The 25,037-nt window shown below is 33.2% G+C and overlaps 1 protein-coding gene across 1 annotated transcript; it reads right to left on the bottom strand.

The window, feature by feature from the left end:
- Positions 1 to 999: 999 nt before the first annotated feature.
- On the bottom strand, positions 1,000 to 24,161 carry LOC108910770 (chromosome-associated kinesin KIF4). The gene is made up of 18 exons (XM_018715478.1): positions 24,000 to 24,161; positions 23,121 to 23,371; positions 22,805 to 23,069; positions 22,537 to 22,711; positions 20,010 to 20,224; positions 19,747 to 19,956; positions 19,342 to 19,681; positions 15,159 to 15,531; positions 14,718 to 15,089; positions 14,444 to 14,663; positions 9,849 to 10,000; positions 9,646 to 9,787; positions 9,503 to 9,591; positions 5,085 to 5,180; positions 4,848 to 4,977; positions 3,169 to 3,323; positions 1,378 to 1,430; positions 1,000 to 1,321 (listed from the first exon to the last, which is right to left on the bottom strand). Exons 2-18 carry the CDS (start codon positions 23,352 to 23,354, stop codon positions 1,249 to 1,251), a joined length of 3,294 nt encoding a protein of 1,097 aa, XP_018570994.1. The 5' UTR covers positions 23,355 to 23,371; positions 24,000 to 24,161; the 3' UTR covers positions 1,000 to 1,248.
- Positions 24,162 to 25,037: the final 876 nt, after the last annotated feature.

Here is a 25,037-nt window from a genome sequence, read left to right as displayed (position 1 = left end):
CATAACAATAGCAGGCCTTGGATATTAAACAAAAATTGTGCTGTTTGACAGGGGCCATCATTATTGTGCTGTCATTGTGTTATTTGAAAGCTGTTGTGTTTAATTCAGTTTATAAGATGATTTTCAGCCTTTTGCAGATCCTTGGGCACACACTACCAGGTTAGAGTTATTCTTAAAAACTCCAGATTTGGAAAAGGCTTATGGGGATGTCTTGCGTGGAATTCAGGGCAGGCATTGCGTATACTTAAGCCACCAACATGAAGAAAAATTAATTCAACTTTCTCTTTCGGATTAAATAACTGATTCATCTTGGCAACCAAATTAAAACGTTATTTTTATACACATTCAAATACAACAGCTTTCAAATAACACAATGACAGCACAATAATGATGGCTCCTTTCAAACAATCCAATTTTTGTTTAATTTCCAAGGCCTACTATTGTTATGTTGGCTTCTTTTAATTCATGCCGAATTATTTTCCTTGTTTTTGTCGATTGTTTTAAAATGGCCACTCCAATAAATAAACACTTTTTATTCAGAATTTGAAGATTTGTCAAGTTATGCTAAAAAAATAGTGTTGTCATTTAAAGAAATATTGTTTTAGTAGCTACTGAAGAAACCTGGCAATGCCAGAAAACATTATTTGTAAATTTTTCCTAGTCAATTATTTCCTACAACTCCGGATTTGAAAGTACTAGTCTATCACTTCAAATAAAAAAGTTGGCCTTGGTCAGGTTTTCAAAAAATGACACTGAATTTTTTAAATTTTTAACACCCTGTATCTCGAAATCTAAGGGTTTCCGGTGACATGTTTATAGAAACTCTTTTCTTTTTCCTGCAGTTTCGGATCGTACTTAGGAAACACCGTGTATTTTTTAAATTTAGACCAACTTACGCTTATTCATACGTCGTACATTCACAATTAAGTAAAAAAAATTGTGAACATTCTTGCCGGGCATTTCTTTGGTAAGGATGGAGGAATGCTATAAAAAATACGGTTAAGATGAAAGTTTTTAATCGATTCGTAAGTTTCATAAATAGGTAAAAAAATATATTCCATATCCACATAGCATAAGCAGAGGTTGATGACAATTATATTCTTAATTAATTAAAGACGTGACATGGATTTCAGTCAGTTCCTGTTAAAATAAATATTATATACAACATTCTTATTACGAAATATATACACACCACACACACATTAAAAAATAAGTTACATTAACATCACATATTAAAAAAAATGTACATTATATTTGCATCTTAAACAGCTGCCTGGACTTGACCTTTGATTTTCTGGGTTGTTCGTCCTCATCAAAGTACCTGCAGAAAATAAATAATATATCTACGGTACGTTTTATGTAAAAATATTCGAATACCTTGGCTTCTTAAATGCATCTTCCGACTCTGAATTTGCCGATGTGTCTTTCTCCTAAAACACATTTTATTATCAATTGCCTGCGTACAATAAGATAAAATACTAAACACTAAAGATAATAGAGATATAATCGTTTCTATTAATATGCAAAAAAATTAAGATAGGAAATACGCAAGTACATAAAAAAATTTCAGTGATAATTTGAATAATTTTAAAGAAAATATTTTTTAGTTTAAACTTTTAACAGTGGCAGAGATACTGAAGGACGTAGCCGCTAACTACTTCAGATTTCCTAAAATACTTGTTATTTCAATATATTCTTTTATTTCCAATAATTATTTTTAAAATCATAATGTGTGTAGATATACAGGGTGTTTGTAAATAAGTGCGTAATATTTTAGGGGGTGGTTGCCGACGTTATTTTGTGAAAAAAAGTTCATATAAACGTAGGTCGAAATATGCTTCGTTTCCGAGATACAGAGTGTTTAAATTTTAATTTTTTATTTATTTTTATTAATTATTTCAGTTTTAAAGATATTGACTCGAAATTTGAAAAACGCTTTAGAGGGATAAATGTGCATTTTTTGGGGCGATCCGAATATTTCTACTTGCACCAGTGGCGTTTGAGCGAGAACGCCACAACCTTCTTTAATAAAAAAAAAATGGTATGCCACTGACTTTTCCCGTTTTGATATTTTTTTAGAAATCCGGCATGGATTTCAGTCAAGTCATCAATTCTGAATGAAATTGGTCTCTTCAATTTTTTTCATAAGAGGAAAAAAATAAAATATATTTTATTGCAAGTTGTGTATTTTTAATTTCTAGTGAAACATTATCTAGTAGGTTGCTGTCAATATATCTAAATAAAATACAACCATCAAATTTCGAGTCAATATCTTTAAAACTCTGAAATAATTAATAAAAATAAATAAAAATTAAAATTTAAACACTCCGTATCTTTAAAACAAAGCATATTTCGACCTACGAGAACTTATTTTTCACAAAATAACTTGGGCAACCACCTGCCACATTTTGCACTTATTTACAAACACCCTGTATAGAATATTTGAAATTCTTTCTGTTTATGAGTCAACCGTTGATTCAACGTTTTTTGATAACCACCAAGAACTTAGGTATTCAAATTCTTCCGATTCATTCGATACGCTAATCAGTAATTGATTTAAATTCATTATAATATTTTTCACACTCCAGAATTCACATCTCGCATGATATTTCCTAGGTAGCCCGATAACTATAGAGAACTAAAGTATTTGAGTACTTTCAGCAAGTATCGGAGAACAGCGAGTACTTTTATGAATCAGGTAGTACTTGATTTTTAATGTAGTTAATGCTATATTTTAAACAACAATATTTTTTTTTATCTAAACAAATATTTGAGACACTTTTAGCATTAATTACCCCAACTTGGTCTAACCTACATAAAAAAATGTAATCCCTAAAAAGATACATCCTGATAAAACCACTCCAGCTGTTTTTTCCTTCATTAAGTTTTTTGTTACAAAAATTTAACACCTTTTAGAAAATAAAGCATTTTTTTTGTAGGAACTTTTTTTGTTTGCGATGTAGAGTAACATTTTCTAATTCGATGGCATGAAAATTAAAAGACCGCAGAAACCATCCACAAACAATATAAATTAATCAACTTGAGCCAAGTAACTTCGGAACTTCCAAAAAATTTTTAATTAATATGAAGCAAGCCACTTTAAAAGCAAAAAGACACATTTTCCTGTACTGAAAAAATTATGACAATAAACATTACAAAAAAACTTACATTATTCCTGTTTTCACATGTACCGGCGGAACATTTGCAGGAATCACCACAGACCGTGAGAGTTTTTCTACAACCACACCTGGAACTCTGGCAATTCGTTTTACAGGTACATCCACCCTCGGAGGATCGTTTTACTGGGACATTGCGGTTGAAACCTAATACAACGTTTTACTTAGAATATTTATGGATACCAACTGTAATTTATTCGAAAATGAGCGGAAGAATTTTGTATTCTAAATTTTCGAAATTTATAGTGGGTGTTTCGTAATTTATGGTCTAATTTCAACAATACAAACAGAATTATTAATGGACGACTTGTAAAAAATGCTGCAATCTATAAATGAAAATTTCGGTTGAATTTATGAAGACATTTTTTTTGACCCCGTATAAAGCCAATAATTATTGAACATTGAGCTGTTTCAGTTAATAGTTGAGACGACACGATCATTGCATCCAAAGCAAAAACGACACAAAAATACTCATATACTAATACATACACTTAAAATATTTTTTTTGTACTGTTTGAGGAGTTTTCCTACAAAATATATACGAAAAATATTTTAACAAGTACATTATTTCAATATTCTATAAATTTCTCCTTTTTTTCTAATATTTTGCTTGCGAATCATAAAAATAAATAAAGTTTTTTTTTGTATGTATTGTGAAAAGTCTAATGGAATCTCTGTTAGTCCAAGAGCTGATGACGAATTTAGGGAATGTATTTTAGGTCTTACTTTCAAAGGGACAAAATAGTCTCAGATTTTTATTTCTGTGTTATATAAATGCTAAAATAAAAGACTGAAAAAATTCCAAGTTGCCTAAAAGATATTTTTTTGTTTTATTTTTTTGCAAATGTCACATGCTGCGCAGTAGCGAAATAACCGCAAACGCTCTGCCTGACTCACGATTCTAGATTCACCCATTGATAAAATACTGATTTTTTCATTATTTCAACTTGCCTAAAATATATTCCATAAATTTGTCGTCAGCTCTCCGACTATGTTGGACAGACACCAATAATGGAACCACAAAAACTTTTCCATCCAAAGGAGGTGTCATAACCGAAAATTGGATAAGAAAATATTCATCAATATCAAAAATATGAGAAAAACAAAAATTAAAATTTTTCTTTCTGTTGCTATTTTCAACAACGTTGAACAAATGTCGCGTACCACGTAAAGACGTAAATGAATAAACTAAAGAAACAGCACAAATTAAAAGCATACAGTGGCTGATATCGCGATTTCTCAGCAGACAATTCTGCCATAAAGAGTTAAGCGCTTGCTTTAATAATGATATTCGCTCTTATTTATTTTTGTGTACATTCCGGAAAAAGTACCAGAAAATCTGTGTCTGCATTTGCTCAAAAAAGAGTCGGCCGCCTAAAGGAGAGGGATAATGCTATTGTTATGGAAAACCGTCGAGGCTAAGCAAAACTCAGTTCATAGGGTGTGTCCGTTAAGGGAGATTTCACTGTAAATATTATTAAAAAAATGAAAATTGAGAAATGTGTCATTAAGGAAAATGTTGGAAAAAATATATATACTAAGTGTTAGTATGCAACATATTTAGAGCAATTAACGCTAAACTTTTGTTGTTTGGAGCCAAAAAATGACAGAATTAAAACTTGAGGACATTTTTTTGGCTAAGATCAGAAAAAATTTATTGATAAAACTTACTCGGAGCATTCCTCACTAACGTGAGTTTTCTCTTTTCTTCGAGGATGCGCTTCCCCAGCGGTGTCTTCCTCCAGTCCGGATCGTTTTCAACGTCATCGTCAGAATCAGTTTCACTTACTGCTCCGTTCTCCTAAAATGTTATCGATATATTAATGTATGTCCAGCACGAATCGGTTTTCGTAACCATACTGAAAAGGTTTATACAGGACCACAATTGAATTTATGTCATATTCGTACCTTGTCATCCATAATAAAGGTCCCTTCGGTTACTATCACATTTGGTACCGTTCTCTTCTTACTGCTCAGAATTGGCGTATGAAATTCTTGTCGATTCTGTAATAACAGCTTCATACAAATAAATTACTCTAATATACCGATACCCTCGTTCTAATATGACGTATCCCACATTGAGAAAACTTTCCAGGAGACCATAAAAACGTCTCAGCAGGGCCGGTAGAAGGGGTGAAATAGCGAAGCAGATGTTTCAGACGGCATTTTAAGACTTGATTATTAACTTTTGATAAATTTCAGAAATAGAAAATTGCACAAAAATCTGAAAAAAGCATTTTTTGACCCCGAATGCGTGCTTTGTGCTTTTATTAATTAATTAGAAATCAACAAGTTGAGCGAAAATTTCCCTAACGTCGTAGTATCTTTAAGGATTTTTTGAACCATTCCTGTGTCTGTGGCCAGTGGAGAATGTTCTTTTTCAAAATTAAAAATTATAAATAATTATTTACGGTCAACCATGGCACAGGAACGGTTAACAGACTTAGCCAATCTTGCTATCGAGAAAGATATAACAAATAATTAGGTTTACGCTGATATTATAGAAGACATTGTTAACGAAAAATGTAGAAAAGTTGATATGTGATGTGATATGTGTAAAGATCCCGTTTTGACATTATTTAGTTTCTTTTTTGTTTTTATTGAAAATTTTTTATTTTTGGTTTTATTAGAATATGTTTTTTATAATTTCCCTTTGTTTTTTTGCTAAAATATTTTTTTATTTATTTTTGTCTATTGAAATGTTTTTTTTATTTTCTAAAACTTTTTATTAATAAATTTATTGTGCCAACGGGCGGCAAGCAAATATTTGCTTCAGGTGCCAAATACCTTGGCACCGGCCCTGCGTCTCAGTCATATCAATTAAAATGTACAAGTATTAATAATTGACGCAAAAAAAACAATTAAATAAATTGTATAATTATACAGGGTGGGCATTGAAAAAGAAAATAACTCGCTTGTTACTCATGATTCAGAAAAAAAAAATTATATAAAAGTTGTACAGAATGAAGAAACCTAAACTATAAAATTATTTTGAAACATACAAGGCGATGAGTAAAAACGGGACACGCCGAATATTACATTTTCAAATGGAACAGATTTTTAAACATGAATTTCCGAGAAAATTGTGTATATGGCATTATAAACAGTTTATCATTTTAGTGCGGGGTTCCAAGTTATGAAGAAAATTCTTCGAATTTTGGAAAAAATGACCTCGACAAAGTTGTATTAACTGTCAGCTACTAACACTTGGAATAAAATACATACTTAGACAGAGTTACAAGCAAATGTTAGACAAAGGCTCCTATATTAGCTAATATCGATCCAAAATCGATCCAAAATTCAAAGAATTTTCTTCATAACTTGATAATCCCGCACTAAAATATTAAACTGTTTATACTGCCATATATAGAATTTTCTCAGAAATTCATGTTTCAAGGTATACAGGGTCTTCCATTTAAAAAATGTAATATTTGGTGTGTCCCGTTTTTACTCATCACCCTGTATGTTTCAAATTAATTTTGTCCTTTAGGTTTTTTGATTCTGTATAACTTTTATATGGACTTTTTTTCTGTATTATGAATAACAAGGGAGTTATTTTACTTTCTCACATTAATGACCCACCCTGTATATATAAAAAAATACATTTTTAATTATCTTCTTAACTTAACCTTAGTATGTGGGATACGACATATTAGAATACGTGAAAATCAGATGTGACATATTAGAATATTTGAAAATAGTACTTAAATAAACAAAAACAATTTGACCTCCAAAATTTTTACTGTAGGTATATTATTATGAATCCATTTTTCAAAAAAAGTAAAATTGTCAAATTTTGTAGGATACGTCATATTATAACAAGGGTAACGATAAGACTTCTAAAAACGATTATAAATACGATGATGCGAAACTGTCGCCTGCTTTGATTCAAACTGTGGCTTGCAGAGAATGATAACAGTCAACCTATCCGCCCCGTGTACAACAATGTGTGGCACTGCTAGTAACTTCATTATTTCGTCGGACTTTGGTCGAATATCCTTACATGTACAAACATTTTAAAATAAATTATTTATTGGCTTATTTTTTCGAAGAAAACTACTATACAGCTAATTAAACAAGTGGATGCAAATAATAAAAGAAATGAGTGTGACAAAATAAAATTATAAAATAACAACAAAAACTGTCTAACAAAAGTAGAAGGGGATACAAAAAAACTAAGTGATTGTAATGGAAATTACTTTAAAAAAAATATGACCATATAGGAAATTAAATTTTAAATTGAGTTTCTTCTTTTTCTTTTTAAACTCGATCTAAAATGGCGGATATGGCTAAAAAAAAATAGCAAAGTTGCAAAAAACGATTTTTCTAAAATAACTACGAAAATTTTAAGAAAATTGTAGGTTTTAAAAATCTATCGTTTGATTTTTTTTAAGTATCAATTGCTTTGTTACTTTTCGAGATATATTGAAAAAACCGTTAAAAATCTTCTCTTTTCTCTTCTTCTGTAACTCGTGTACATTTACATTCTCATACTTACTATTTACTGCAAGCATAGCCCACGGCAAGCCAAAAAAGTGAATATTTGAAAAATTTAAAAATATTAATTATTTTTCGGGGTCAATTTAAAAAAAGCGCTCTCCAAAATTGGCTAGATCTTCTCGGTGGATGACCCTACAGTAACGATTTTTGGTTTATTTTCTTCGCAAAGAGTTGTATTAACACGCTGGCTATTATAAAACGATTTTATTAATTTTAGGGATCAAAAAGTGAATTTGAAAAAATTGCGCTTTTTTTGGAGACGTTTTTTACAAATAACTATTTCAATTTTTATTTTATGAAAATGACTTTTAACGGAAGAAGTTGCAGACAATTTTTCAGTAATTTAAAAAACAAAAACGTTTTGAAGCCGAGAAAACTTTTTTATTTAAAAAAAAATTTGGAAGACGAATTAACATTTTACTGCGCTGCGCTAGATGGAAGTAAATATTGAATACTTCACATCATTCACGAAGTTTCACATCATTGCAGTGTACTAACATCGTTCTACTTCATACAAGAAATTTTACATGCGAGTACTTGTCGTGCGCCCAATTCTGGGATCTCGAGATTTCAAAATCCGCAGATTTCTGAGATTTTACGGTTTTCGAATCCTGAAAGGCCCAAAATTTCCAAAATAATCCCGGAATCAAATTGTTTACATTTAATTTTCTTATTTACTACGTTGAACCAAGCAATTAAACAGCTTAGCAACGTATACGACGTTTATCTACAAAGTAAAAGTACCAAGCCTCCGACACTGTGGTTTTTGTTTTCGACAAAGTTGGCAACACTGCACTTAAGGCCAAGGCGTTGGGAGCAGAACGTACGCTCATTTGTATCAGTCAGTTGGGAACTGTTTTTGTAGTGACATGTTAAAATCAGTGCCACTGTCCCGAATCCTGTCAGCTGCGAGGTGAGCAGTGCAATACGGCTTCTTCTTGCAAGGGGAAAGGCACCCGTCCAGATTTTTAGTGAAATCAAAACTGTTATGGGGGTGGTGTGATGAATCGTACTAATGTGTACAAGTGGTGTCGTGAGTGTAAACCTCGCAGAATGAATATTCATGATGAACAAAGGAGTGGGCGTTCCTCAATCGTGACTAATGAGATGGTGAACGAAATCGGAGAAATGCTTTATGGTGACCGTCGGTTGACTTTGGTCGAGATGAACGCAGTGTTTCCACACCTCTTCTGCATGAAATTATTACTGAAACGTTTGGTTATCGAAAATGGTGTGCGAGTTGGGTACCAAAACAGCTCATGGATCAACACAAAGCCAACAAAATCACATTTTCATGAGAATTTTTCTTAGACTGTAGTGTGACTGGCAACAAAGCGTGGATGTTGCACCACAGTCACACTCCTGAGACGAAAAGACAATCAATGCAGTGGCGACATCCGTCTGAACCATTAGAGAAAAAATTCAAAACAGTTGTTTCGGCTCAAAAATTATGGCAATTGTGTTTTAGGACCGTAAAGGGATTCTCCTCATTGACGTTTTGCCGGTACTGTGAAAACACTACTGAGGGCGATACAGAACAAAAGAAGGGGTATGTTAACGAATATTTAAATTTTTCATAAATATACTGCCGTTTAGATTTTAAAAAAATTGAGTACTGTTACTTCGTGGATATGCCTCGTACGCGCTAAGATTTTTCTTCAGCAGGATTACTCGTATCAAAAATGTTTTCTGAGCAAAGGTATGTTAGGTTGCGAATTTTTAATTAATTTTCGGAATCGCGATCCAATTCCCGAATCGCGCAATTTTTTATCTCAATCCCAAAAACTGGCTTCCCTAAGTAACAATTTATTATTAAGGATACTAACCTGGATCGTTTTTATTTTCTCTTCCAGTTCTTGTATTTTCTCTTGTTGTATCTTACACATTTGTCTTAATTCGTCTTCTTCGCTCACATCTAAAAATAAACGTCAAAAATATAAACGTTCGAAACGAATTACTTATTCCTTACCTTCTACTTTCACGCCTCTCAATTGCCGCAACAAAATAGACACCTTCTCTTCATAACCTTTTTGCAGCTGAGCCAGATGCTCTAAGTTTTTTTCCTCCCTAAGTTTGTAGTTAGCGTCGGAGGTTTTCAATTTTTCCTGCAACTAATTAACGAAATAGCAATTTAACTGCGCCCCTATTATTTAACGGTCGTTTTTATTGTACCTCATTGAACGATTCCTGCAGCTCGTTTAGTTTCAACTGGGTATGTACTTTTTCTTTCTGCATTTCAGCTGCTTGTTCAAATACCAGCTTTAAAGCAAACTTTGCCTCCCCGATTGATTGGAACTTATCGAACCTCGTTTTTGACCTGTTTTCTAAAAGTAACACAAAATAAACCGTTAGCGACTGTTAAAACAATTCTCATTTCATGTAAACCTCTTAGTATTTACAGGGTGTTTCATAAGCAACTGTATGTACCGAATGGGACAATCTAAAGTCCATCTAAAAGTTTTGGTGAGTTGATCGATCTAAATAAGAGCTATTAAGAGGTAGGACAATGTTGTTATATACAGGGTGTTTCCTAAGTACGGTCCGTAACTTCAGAACACGATTTCTTATGGTATTTAAAAAAGAAAAAGTTCCTATAAACATGTTTCCGGAAACACTTAGATTTCGGGAAACAGGGTGTTGAAAATTTAAAAAAATATATTTTAAATAAATTTGGAACAGTGACTGTTAGGTTTGGCAGTTATTGTATGTTGGTTTAGTATAAAGGCAATTCTTATTTGCCGCCAGTGGCGTAGTTAGGCGTGATAGTCCAATCAGCTGGAAGTTTTACCTGTGGAGTTTTAGGGGAGTTTTGAAAATTGGTATATTTATAGATTTTGACGTGCTCTTTCCGAATTTTTACTTTGCCACCTCTTTTTTTTTTCGGAAGTAGCCGCCATATTGGAAAAATGGCGCTACAAAACAGTTTTTCAACGATATTTCCTTTCCGACTCAATTTACGGTGAAAATAGTTATGTAGTAAATTAAACTAGAGAACATTTCCTATAATTTATGTATCAACCTTTTTTCTGCGAAATTAATAGTTTCGGCGTACGAGCGCCGCAAAGTCTACTCCAACACGTGTATTGGCCAACAAATTCATTTCCACACCACCATGAGATAGAGTTCCTGGCGTGTTTTTTTTAGTAGGCCTAATCCACATGTGATGCACTGTTGACTAAATTTAGTGCATTCTCCTTCGCTTATTCGCTATCCCTGATGGACCAGGTTTTGCGAGTTCTTCATCTTCAGAACTGAGCAAAACCTCACGGATAAAGTTCTTCCAAGTTATCCGCGATAGGGTTCTCTTCTTCGACTTCATCACCTTCATCCTCGATTTCGTCGAAGGTTTGCTGAAGAACTGTCTCCGTATCTTTCTCTTCATCACTGTCTTGTAGATCAACAATCGAATTATCGAAGGTACCATTGCAGTTCGCGCAGATAACGGAGCACTTTAGTCCAGCCTTTCTGCATCCACAGGGTCACCGACATACTTTATTACATTAGCCCATTCTTGCTTTTTCCATTCCCACCGCTCTGCATTTTTTCCAACTCCATGCCACTGCTGAACCTGCTATTTCTGTCGGTGGCAGCGATGCAATATTAAATTTATTTTTAAATGATACTTTCTGTTGAATATATTCGTTGCGAAATCCTTCCTTTTCCTGGTTTCAGAACATATATGTTTCAACGTGTAGATAGAGCCGTCAAAAGAATAAGATCTACATCTTGGCAGATAACTATAACGGCATCAAATGTACATGAAATGCTGATTGCCATATTGAGGCCCTAATAGGCCGGGTTTTCAACGCGTAATAAAATATTTTTCGTTGATATACGAAATACACATGTTGGAGTTTGGAGTAGAAGAAAAAAGGTTCATAAGTAAATTATAGGAAATATTCTCTAGTTTAATTAATATTATACAACTATTTTCACTGTAAAGTGAGTCCGAAAGGAAATATCGTCGAAAAACTGTTTTGGAGCGCCATTTTTCCAATATGGCGGCTACTTCCGGAAAAAAAAGTGGCAAAGTAAAAATTCGGAAAGAGTATGTCAAAATCTATAGATATACCAATTTTCAAAACTCCCCTAAAACTTCACAGGCAACCCCCTTCTTGAGCGCCAATTGATTAGACTATGAGTCAGTTGACGTTTTCGTCATAACACAACAAAAAAAAGGTGTCTCGAATTTCTTGCCTAACACTAACCTATTTTTAGAAAAATCGCCGGCAACTACAAACAACAATCATAGAAATAACCTTCTGATAAAACATCACAACTTTGAATTAATCAATTTCGTAACTCGTTTTNCTCTTTTTTTTTCCGGAAGTAGCCGCCATATTGGAAAAATGGCGCTCCAAAACAGTTTTTCAACGATATTTCCTTTCCGACTTAATTTACGGTGAAAATAGTTATGTAGTAAATTAAACTAGAAAACATTTCCTATAATTTATGTATCAACCTTTTTTCTGTGAAATTAATAGTTTCGGCATACGAGCGCCGCAAAGTCTACTCCAACACGTGTATTGGCCAACAAATTCATTTCCACACCACCACGAGATAGAGTTCCTGGCATGTTTTTTTTAGTGGTATCCCCAGTAGGCCTAATCCACATGTGATGCACTGTTGACTAAATTTAGTGCATTCTCCTTCACTTATTCGCTATCCCTGATGGACCAGGTTTTGTGAGTTCTTCATCTTCAGAACTGAGCAAAACCTCACGGATAGGACGTTCTTCCAAGTTATCCGCGATAGGGTTCTCTTCTTCGACTTCATTCTCGATTTCGTCGAAGGTTTGCTGAAGAACTGTCTCCGTATCTTTCTCTTCATCACTGTCTTGCAGATCAACAATCGAATTATCGCAAGTACCATTGCAGTTCGTGCAGATAACGGAGCACTTTAGTCCAGCCTTTCTGCATCCACAGGGTCACCGACGTACTTTATTACATTTGCAAGAAATTAGCCCATTCTTGCTTTTTTCCAACTCCATGCCACTGCTGAACCTGCTATTTCTGTCGATGGCAGCGATGCAATGTTAAATTTATTTTTAAATGGTGACTTCGTGAAGCATGTGTAGGTGTTTAACGACATACTTTTTACGCCACTGTAACCGTACAATGCAAGGGGGAAGCATTCTCCAACTTCAGCAATGCTTTCCGGGTCAGCATTTGGGTTTTTAAATACCTGGATGAGCTCGGTTCTTTCGGAGTATATTGGCATATTTTATTTTCCCTTGATCGAAGAGTGCTGATGTTGCTGTATCACAGCCACTGAAGGCGTGTAAGAATAGGATGTTATCTGCGGCTGTTTTATCTATGATACTTTCTGTTGAATATATTCGTTGCGAAATCGTTCCTTTTTCTGGTTTCAGAACGTATATGTTTCAACGTGTAGATAGAGCCGTCAAAAGAATAAGATCTACATCTTGGCCGATAACTATAACGGCATCAAATGTAGATGAAATGCTGATTGCCATATTGAGGCCCTAATAGGCGTAGTAAAATATTTTTCGTTGATATACGAAATACACATGTTGGAGTTTGGAGTAGACTTTGCGGTGTTCGTACGCCGAAACTATTCATTTCACAGAAAAAAGGTTCATACGTAAATTATAGGAAATGTTCTCTAGTTTAATTTATTATACAACTATTTTCACAATAAAGTGAGTCGGAAAGGAAATATCGTTGAAAAACTGTTTTGGAGCGCCATTTTTCCAATATGGCGGCTACTTCCGGAAAAAAAGTGGCAAAGTAAAAATTCGGAAAGAGCGCGTCAAAATCTATAAATATACTACTTTTCAAAACTCCCCTAAAACTTCACAGGCAACCCCCTTCTTGAGCGCCAACTGATTAGACTATGAGTCAGTTGACGTTTTCGTCATAACACAACAAAAAAAAGGTGTCTCGAATTTTTGCCTAATACTAACCTATTTTTAGAAAAATCGCCGGCAACTACAAACAACAATCATAGAAATAACCTTCTGATAAAACATCACAACTTTGAATTAATCAATTTCGTAACTCGTTTTCATCTAGTACAGGCGTCTTATACATAAGAGACTTGAGGTGACCCCATACATAAAAGTCGCAAGGATTCATATCGGGACTGCGAGCTGGCCAAGCTTTATTTCAAGTATTAATATATTTTTTTAAATTTTGAACACCCTGTATCTCGGAATGTAAGCGTTTCCAGCCACAGGTTTATAGGAACATTTTTTCATTAAATACAATAAAAAATTGTGTCCTAAAGTTACGAACCGTACTTAGGAAACACCCTGTATACTAAAATTTCGCATTTAGAAAGTGTGTTGGTTTTATTACTTTCGTTTCATATTTTAAGAATGAAATGGAAGACACCAATTGTCGCAAAAGAAAAGTTTTGTGTTTAATTTGTTTTTATTGAATTTTATTGTATTACCGCGGAAAGAAAAAAATTTCTGAAAAGGTAGCAATAGAACTTTGAAAATCCATTGTTTTACATAACCGAGGGTCAATTTTTTATATACATTTCTTTGAAATCACATAAATAGTCCACTTATAATTCGTCTGTGACTAGGCAACACTTTTTAATAAAAAGTATTTTTTTTAAAGCACTGTGTTTAGTTTGTGAATATCAATTCCCATAACCTCTGACACTGGCCTAGTTTAGCTGACGTGAAATGAGTTTTTTATGAAAATTTTGACCTGGAATCATCGCTCATTTGGTATTTTTTTACTGTACATACTGTAAATTACGAAATACCTCGTATTTCCGTTCGAATAACTTACCTTCGTCCGAGTATAAAAGTTTCTGTTGTAAATCCTGTATTTGCACGGATCTCAGTTCTATATCTTCCGCGATGGTGTTACACTCGGCACCTTCCGCAGTTTCCGGGTCTGCTCTGAGCTCGTCCAACTGTTGCTGAAGTGTAGCCCGGTCTTCTAACAGAGCCGACAGTGTAACTTCTGCCTCAACGAGATTGACGTAAATATCGAACTCTTGTTTGACCTGAAAACGTCTCGATAAAATGGAATATGATACTTAAGAGAAATAAAAACTCACCCAGGGACCGATCCGTTCGGCCTTCCCGCTGAGCTTAGAGTCCTGCGTTTGTTTTCTCACGGCTAGGATGTTTTTCAGACGTTTGTTCAATGCCTCCGCTTCTTCGACCCTCCTCTTAAAAACGTTCTGTTGCTTAGTGTGCATAGCTTTCATCTTGACTATTTCGTTCTCCTTCTTTCTGTCTTGCTGCTTTAGCCGCTGGCACTCCTTCTCCTTCTCCAGCTTCCACTGCCGAAATTTCTCGCTCTCTTCACGCATCGTTCGCACCAACTTCACTTTGTTCTGTTTCATTTGGAATATTTCTTGGTTTAGTTTGCCGATCCGCAGCTCGTCCTTCTCTTTCAGCTTAATGAGGCGGGCTTGCTCGTGTACCTATTTATAAAGTGTAAGAATGTCGATTATCGGTAAAGATGAAAGTTCAATTTCTGTTATCAAAATTACCTTTTTATGCAAGTCCTGCAGCTGCGCCTCCAGCTCCTGAACTCTTTTCCTTCTCTGTTCTGCGATTTTACTCGAAGCACCTTGAGCCTGGACGTTCTTCACCTGCTGCAACAATTCCTCTTTCTCTTTCTGCAAAAGAGCGATCTTTGCTTCGTTATCGGCCATCGCTTTGTAGTCGACCATGTACTGGTTATTACTGGCGAGTTGTACCGCCAAACTCTCTTTCAGTATCAGTTGTTTCTGGATTTCCAGCAGTTCGGAATTTAGTGCCATCTGTCGAGTGGTATGGCTTTCTTCTTTCTCTTGGATTTCGCTGTCCGCGTGGTTCGTTGGAGGAGACATTAAATGTTTGTTCAAGGATTCCTCGTGGTTTCTAAAATATTACATAAAATTTTTTATATACAGGGTTGCTAATGATGTTATTAATTTTAAGGGAAGATGATGAAAAAAGAGTAGAATACGAATACCCGATTAAAGAAATTTTAAAATGCATTGCAAACAAAAAATTTTAAAATCATTATTTAAAGCACTTTTCGGACCGTTCGTGACCGCTGGGTGAATCTTGACCTACCACATTCGGTCACTAACCTAGTTTTTATTGTATCTTTAATAAGGGACGACAAAACCAGACTTTTTAAACTAGACACATGCATGAATAGGATCATTTTTTACATTTTATATATTAAAGAGTATTTTTTATTTTTTATTTAAAACAAATGTATAAGGATAATAATAAAAAAATAAATAAACTTATAAACCGATCGAAATAACTCATTTAGAGGGAAAAAAAAATTGTTACCTGGACTTTTATAAGTGGAAATGGTAAAGGAGCTTATAATAAACGAAAAAAAATAAAATTATATGCGTGAGCAGGGGTGGCGGAGGGATGATTTGGGGGGTTGAGAAGTTGTGAAAAATTGTATCATTGGGATTTCTGGCGAAAGTTGATGTCAAACAAAAAAGTATCCAATACAAAAGTTGCAGATCATACAAAAATCTACAATTTTTGTAGAGGTGACCTCAAAATTTCCGAGAAAAATGCGAAAAACCAGTTTTTTTTCTAATTTTTCGTTTTTTATTTCTCATTTCCGGAAAAATAATTTAATTTTGACGAAACTTGGTGATAGTATACCTTTCTGTAACTTAAATAACCACAATTTTTTTTTTTTAGATAAAAAAATTAAGAAGCTTCCGAGATATTCATTTTTTCTGGTCTGAAACACTTTTTCTTCAAAGAAATATTCTACTTAGAAAAATCATCATACAGAGGTCTACCGGTATTAATTTTTTTTTTTTAACATACTTTTTTGTGAAATAAAAAATGACTTGCAACAATGAATTTTTCAGTAATTGTTGAAATTTCTTTAAATTTAAAAAAATTCAAAAAATTATTACACCATTCAATTATACGGAAAAAATACAAAAAAAACTCATTGTTTGACCCAAAACTTTATTTTTGTACAGTATTGCTATAAACATAAGTCGAATAGTGAATAAATAAAATAAATAATAATTTTTTTTCCAAAGGATCGATTAGTGTACTTATTTTTTTAAATTTTGATAAATTCATAGATACCGGGTGGCTCAGATTAGAAAAAAGTTGTGTTTTGTTTTACCTAACAATATGCCGTTTAGAAAGTTTTACAACTCCGGAGATAGGTAGGTACCCGGAAAAACCCGAAATTTTGCAAAATTGTTAAATTTTTTCTGGCTTTATTTAAAAACGAATTTTAAAATAAATTGCATATTTACAATGCCACTTTTTTCGCTCTATACAATGGGGTCAATATTTTTACAATCCGACGTTTCGTCTTTGAAGGGCCATCATCAGGTTAATTTTTTTAAATACGTCGCTGTTTATGACAAAATCTAGTCATTTTAAATTCTGAATTAGATTATATAGTATATAGATTATATTGTAATCGTTTAAAAAGTTTTTAGCCTGTTTTAGCTATCATTTAAAATTTTTCCTGAGTAGGTACAGCTCTGAACGCTTTAAAAATATCTATTGGATAAAGTCATAACGGTATAAAAGTCAATACCGCACAAAATATCCAACAATTTTTTTTAATACTATTAGCAATATTAATTAGAAATAATAAAAACATTTCATAAATTCGTATTATTTTTTTATTAGGAACAACTTTTTAAATTATTCATGTAATCTGTAATCAGTTTTTTATTTTTTTTTTTAATTTAAACAAATTAACAGCAATTACTGAAAAATTTATTGTTGCAAGTAATTTNTATTAATTTTTTTTTTTTAACATACTTTTTTGTGAAATAAAAAATGACTTGCAACAATGAATTTTTCAGTAATTGTTGAAATTTCTTTAAATTTAAAAAAATTCAAAAAATTATTACACCATTCAATTATACGGAAAAAATACAAAAAAAACTCATTGTTTGACCCAAAACTTTATTTTTGTACAGTATTGCTATAAACATAAGTCGAATAGTGAATAAATAAAATAAATAATAATTTTTTTTCCAAAGGATCGATTAGTGTACTTATTTTTTTAAATTTTGATAAATTCATAGATACCGGGTGGCTCAGATTAGAAAAAAGTTGTGTTTTTTTTTACCTAACAATATGCCATTTAGAAAGTTTTACAACTCCGGGTAGTTGCGGAGATAGGTAGGTACCCGGAAAAACCCGAAATTTTGCAAAATTGTTAAATTTTTTTCCGGCTTTATTTAAAAACGAATTTTAAAATAAATTGCATATTTACAATGCCACTTTTTTCGCTCTATACAATGGGGTCAATATTTTTGCAATCCGACGTTTCGTCTTCGAAAGGCCATCATCAGGTTAATTTTTTTAAATATGTCGCTGTTTATGACAAAATCTAGTCATTTTAAATTCTGAATTAGATTATATAGTATATAGATTATATTGTAGTCGCTTAAAAAGTTTTTAGCCTGTTTTAGCTATCATTTAAAATTTTTCCTGAGTAGGTACAGCTCTGAACGCTTTCAAAATATCTATTGGATAAAGTCATAACAGTATAAAAGTCAATACCGCACAAAATATCCAACAATTTTTTTTAATACTATTAGCAATATTAATTAGAAATAATAAAAACATTTCATAAATTCATATTATTTTTTTATTAGGTACAACTTTTTAAATTATTCATGTAATCTGTAATCAGTTTTTTATTTTTTTTTTTAATTTAAACAAATTAACAGCAATTACTGAAAAATTTATTGTTGCAAGTAATTTTTAATATTTTTTTGCATTTTTGAGTATGTTTTTGAACTGTGATTACAGATTTTTTTATTTCACCAAAAAGTATGTCAAAACAAAAAAAAATGATCACCGGCAGAACTCTGTACGATGATTTTTCTAAGTAGAATTTTTCTTTGAAAAAAAAGTGTTTCAGGCCGAAAAATGAATCTCAGAAATTTCTTGATTTTTTTATCTAAAAAAATTTGTGGTTATTTAAGACACAGAAAGGTATACTTTCACCAAGTTTCGTCAAAATTAAATTATTTTTGCTGAAATGAGAAATAAAAAAGAAAAATAAAAAAAACGGTTTTTCACATTTTTCTCGGAAATTTTGAGGTTATCTTAAAAAGTCACCTCTACAAAAGTTGTAGATTTTTGCATGATCTACAACTTTTGTATTAGATACGTTTTAGTTTGTCATCAACTTTCGTCAGAAATCCCAATGATACAATTTTCCACAACATTTCAACCCCCCAAATCGACCCTCTGCTCACGCATTTTTTTTTTTTTAGGTTTATTATAAGCCCTTTACCATTTCCACTTATAAAAGTCCAGGTAACAATTTCTTTTTCTCCAACTGTAATTTGGTTGGACTATTGCTGATCTGGTAGATTTGAAATATTTATTAAAATCAATTGCAAGTGTTTATTACTAAATATTTGTTACTATTTATTTATAGCATTGTGTCGATCTAGTTTAGGTGAACTACATAATATCAATCCACCTGATGTGATATGACAATAGGGCACTGGGGACGTTATTTACCTCGGGTCAGAGTTAATTCAGTAAAGTGAGAATGCCCAAATAGTCCACAACTTCATTTTATTGTATTTAAATTAAGGAAAATTCGACAAGTTTGCGTGCCGTATATCCCAATAGGGAATGAGATTGCTGCTAGCATGCAGAAAAATTACAAAAAAAAAGTTAAAAATAAATAAAATACATTTATACCTTATTTCAGCTTCAGTCTTCTTTTGTTCAGAATTAATCTCGAGGAACTGGCTTTGGATTTGTTGCATCTTTGTCAAATTTTCTTTGATTAAGTTGGTATCGTTCGTCTCCAATCCGGTACTTATGTTGTGGAAGGTTATATCGTACTGGCATTTTAAATCTAATATTTTCTTGTTCAGGCCCTCGTTGGCGTTTTGTAGGATCATTATTTTCTCATGTAATCCAGTCTTATCGATAAGAGCCGCAGACAGCTGTACAGTGAGATCTCGAATTTTCAGCTTTAAATCGACAATCTCCTTCTTAAGTAATTCGATCTCTGCTGGGCATATGATGGGACCTCCTGCGATAATAAATAAACGACCACAGTATTATTAACCACAAAGTATAATTTATTTCCGTAATTACCTTGTCCTACAATTTGAAGCCTTAAATGCTGAATCGTCTTCTTAAGGTCATTTATTTCGGCAACTTTAGCATCCTGGTTCACGATAGGTTTGTTTTTAATCTTTCGGGCCCTATCGGCGTATCGCAGTGTAGATAACGTTTCCTCAAAGTTGTAATCCGCGGGACTGACACAGGCAATCATTAATGTGATGCTGTTGCCACCCAACGAGTCTAAAAATACCGGAACCACTGTGGAAATTATTACAACGTATGCGAGCGGTTACCTTTTAGGAGCCTTGTGAGATTACTATCTCTGTACGGAATAAATCCATGTTGGGCTTTTTCGTCGCCCAGGCAGCTGATCACGTTACCAAGTACAAACAATCCTTTATTTATGTGCACTCCTTCTTTAAATGTGTTTCCGGCAGCGCCAGTCTTTTTCGGTCTCTCTGAACCGGCCAGATCGACCAAATGCAGTTTTGCCTGTTTATTCTCTCGACTAAAAAATGATTGCTTTGAATTATTTATCTAGTAAGTAAGTAAGTAACTGCTAAAACTCAAACATTATAGGCTATCAATTGAAGAACCACGAGGATGACAGTATGTACCAGGTTCGGTCGCTGACGCAGCAACACGGCATTGAAATATTTGAAAAACTTGTTCCCATATTTATTTAGCCATACCCATATAGAGGTCTGGTCGAACTAAACGTGGAGGTGGTAGAAATATATACGCCCAGTTGAAGAATGCGAGCGCGGGCAAACAAAATACAATACAGTTGCATTGGGCTAGTGGGCAATAAATCTCAGCCGTTGACAAGTGGTTGACAAATTGCCCAGCAGTGCAGTGCAGCAATGTGGAATTTGGCGTGATTCAGGTAATTTTAATTTATTATAGGCACCTTCTATCAATCATTCCTATTACAATTGCGAAAGGGAGAAATATTATTACAACATGGCATTTTGGAGACCTTTAGTAACGGTACAAAATGAAATTTACCATCAATATAATATAATTGTTTGAGGACATAAATAATTAAAATATGTTGTTGGCCAAATAAACATATAATAGAAATTTTCTGCACATTATGTACCAGTTATTATAATTTTTTACCCTCATCAGAAAACTTTTTTAAGGACGCCTATGACTCATTAAATTTTATTGCCTGGCGTTTTTTTACATGTTCAACTAACTTCGGAAAGACTATAATACAAAGAAGTTAATGAATAAAATTAAAGTTAATGCATAAAATACATAAAAACTGTATTAAATTAAAATACATAAAATTGGAGCAGATTAAAAGAAATGAACAAATGTAAGATTCGTAGAGGATAGTATATACAGGGTGTTTCAGGATTAAGTCGACAAACTGTGAGGACATGTTCCCAGGTAAAAATAATTAAAAGAAATTGTATAAATATAGGGTCGAAAACGCTTCGTTTTTTAGATACAGAGTGTTAAGGATTCTGTACCAATAACAACATTTTTTAATATCTTGAAAGCCAATAGAAATATTTAAGTAAAACTTGTGTGTAACTTTTGATTAGACTAGAAATTAGATTAGAAACAAGTATTACCAGCCACCAGACGAGGAGATACGGGTAGGCGGTCCTATTAATTCAACAATTAAAGTAGTTATATCCTGTAAAAAATGATAACCGGAACCAATTTTGAATGTAACATTTTATTCCCGTCAAAAATCGTCCTTTGGGTTTTTCTCATATTTGTCACCGTTTCATGACAAATTTAGTTTATTTAAGTGTAGTTCTTGTACCTTGTCAATGGACCTATAAGTAGGCTGCTATCTAACAATGTCAAATAATCTCTCGGTAATGTACTCATGCAGTGGTAAGCTTTCTTTGGGATCGAACAAAATTTCATCAGTATACCAGGTTTTGTAATGGCCGAGACAGCGTGCACGATGACGAGAGAACGGGGCGACTCCACACAAACCGAACAAACAAAAATGTCAAAGCTGTGTTCTCTGCCCTGAAGTCGGAACGTCGATCAATCGTACACGGTCAGCCAACATTCTGATGGTTAATCAACGATCAGACTTCAGTGTAGAACGCATAGTTTCGATGTTTTAGTTCGTTCGCCTTGTGCGGGGATGCCCCGTCCTCTCGTCATGGTGCATGCTGTGACTATCACAAACTCGCTTCAAGCAAAACGTTATAACTTCGTGGTAGATACACATATGCTGATGAGATTCTGTTTGGTCGCTCAGAAGGCTTCCCACTACGTAGTTCCGTTGACCACACATATATAGCGCCATGCGCTTCGCTGCCATAGAATCAGTCTTAAAATTTAATAGCCGGACTGTGTATAAATATAAATAAACAAACATGGAATGACAAAAATACAAAATATGCAAAAAAAATGTATAGATATGATGCAAGTGCAAAAGATATCTACATTTGTTTGAATTTAAAAGGCTGGGATTCACCAGAAAATCACAAATTTTTAGAGATTTATTAATGATTAAATGCATATAGACAGAATATCTAACAGATTCTGAGATGGTAGATACTTTTTCTAATAAATTGTTGTTAATTTCATAATCAATTATTCCTAATATTTAACTAGAGGCAGTTGAAGTGACACCAAGAATAAATGTTTGTCAAATTCTTCTAAATACGTATGCAATCATTTATTGTGCGGACAATTAAACAATTTTAAATCATCAACGAAAAATACCGTAATGAAATTTACCTCTTTCCTTAAGTCGATAAATAATAAGGATAAAATTAGAACGATCACAGAATAGCAGCAAAAAATTATAAACTTTATAATTATTTAGCAAATACATACCAATTATTCTTATTATTAATCGATATGTTTACGGTGAAGATTGCATGGCTTCTTGAACTCTGGGCATTCATGGCAGTTGATCCGGTCACCCTACCTATAGAGCCTCTTGTTAAAGAATCTAGTACCTCAATTGCCGATTGCACTGGAACTTCTGTTAAATTTGGAATATGTATACCTGAAATATTAACGACAACATGTGGACTGTTTATTTCACAAAAATTAATAAAACAAAATCAATTTTGCATTACACGAATAGTTGCTTTCTTACCTTTTACAGTATCTTCTCTGATTTCCAGTGTACATTGATCTCGTGCTTTGTTCGACAACAAATCGTAAAGGACTTCCTGGTACAATTCCATGAACGATACTGTTACTGTAAAATCTAAAGCAAAATTATCCTTTATAAATTCGAAGATTTCCGCAACTGCTCTGGGTATTACACCCATGTCGTCTTCGCCTTTAAAAGCTGTGCCCATCGAGTGGGTCTTTCCCGATCCTGTCTGGCCATAGGCTAATATTGTGACGTTGTAGCCCTAAAAATCTAAAGGCTTACTTTCTTTGTTCTTTTAATTAAAATAAATTACCTTAAACAGATTCCCAATTAGAGGTTGGACGCATCTTTTATACAATTCCTCCTGCGGTGTAGAGCTTGGTAAGACATAATTGAAAGTAAAGGGTTTATCTTTGTCAGTGCTTCTGACAATAATTTGTTCATTTTCCTCTACGACGTCAAGTATTTCTCTGCATCCTTTCGATATCTCACTAGGTACCAACGGTCTTATTCTGACAGCGACTTTAACAGATGTATTATCACTCATTTTTAATGACACGGGTGCTGTAACACAAAATTTACTACTATTTATTCATTTGCAATACATTTTCTGAAGAAATTTTAAGTTGTTTTTGCAATGAAGTAGGTTTATTCTCTTTTTTAGTACATTTGTCTTAAATTTTTCTTTGTTTTACTTTAAATTATATTTTATTATTTGTCCTCCAATTTTTTAAATTTTATAAATACATAGAACCTCTGTAAATGTTAAAAGATTATTACATAATAAGACTCTGCTATAATTAATAAGACTCTGCTATAATTCCACCAATCTGTAGATAATTTTACCAAATTAAAAAATGATAATACAATTACATTTTTTTTATATCTACTTATTGATAAAAAATAAAATTATGTACAGTTTCTACCGTGATCATTTAAACATAAAAATTTAATAATGACAAAAAAAATGTGTCAGAAACCATATACAAGGCTCTACAGTTTTTTCATTTTATTTTCATATCCAACTTTTTGTTGGCAGGTTTATACTTTATGTACTCTCACACTGTAAAGTATCTACCTCCATGACGAATATTCTATAAGAAAACTCTTAAAGTGGGACATTAAGATTAGAGAAATTTTGAAAATATGGTTAGCTCAATCTGATTAAATGCAATTTTGTTTGCAAATTTACCTCACAGTCCTAACAAAAAATAGGTACAACACCTAACGAATTGGAAATCGTAGGTATACTTTTCACTTCTGAAGATGCTGCACTAGCTGCACTCTTCTTAGACGACAGACGTTGCACAATTCAACGTCTGTAAACAATTTTCGTGAAAGAATTAACACATTAAAACTGCGATCTGATTTTTTTTTAATAGAATAAAATTTTCAGTAACTACTTGAACGAACACAAACTCAACGTCCGTTAAAAGAACGGTACAATCTCAAATTCAAAAAGGTGTCTATTGATTAGGAGTACCAACATGACAAAATATTGTATTCATGTAGTGCTCCTGAACATTATATTTTAATATTTTTATTTTGCTGTATAATGTATAATGCTTGTTTGAGTTAACTACTTTAAAAATGATTTCAACGAATTAAGTTTAAAATAAAAGACGGAACAGCAACAGAAAAGTTGGAACCTGGATGACTACAAGCAACTACAAGCATATCTGAGCTGCTTTCCTTTTCGGATCATATCGCTCTCATCTCGAATTGAAGCTTAGAGCATATACTACTGGAGGCAGCATCCCAGTGGCCGAGAGTGTGCGGAGGTTGAGAGAGGTATAGAAGTGTATTTGTTATCTCTCTCTAGCAACATGCAATCGTGTGCTGCTAGAGAGAAATAGCATATATCCTCCTATACCTCTCTCTTTCTAAACCTCCGCTACACTCTCGGCCACTGGGACGCTTCCTCCTGTGATTCAATTTATTAAAGCAAAGTATCACAAATAATTACCACAATGAAATAATCCATGGCTGAAACTGTTCTTAATAAAAACATATTCAGAGATCTAATATTGTGTGCGAATGGTTTGAGAGTATAACACTCTTTTGTAAAGGGCGTGCTTGAAAGGGCAGGAAAAACAAGTACTATTTATACAGGGTAGGAAAGTACCGATGGTCTATCTGAAGTTACGTGTGAGCGATAAAGTAATCCATAGAAATCCATGCGATAGAGAAGGATGGCTATAATGAAGGCGTCTAATAGTCAACGCCCATT

This window comes from Anoplophora glabripennis, unplaced genomic scaffold, assembly GCF_000390285.2.
Source record: "Anoplophora glabripennis isolate ALB-LARVAE unplaced genomic scaffold, Agla_2.0 scaffold402, whole genome shotgun sequence".
NCBI lineage: Eukaryota > Metazoa > Arthropoda > Insecta > Coleoptera > Cerambycidae > Anoplophora > Anoplophora glabripennis.
This window is presented reverse-complemented; position numbering and strand designations above follow the sequence as displayed.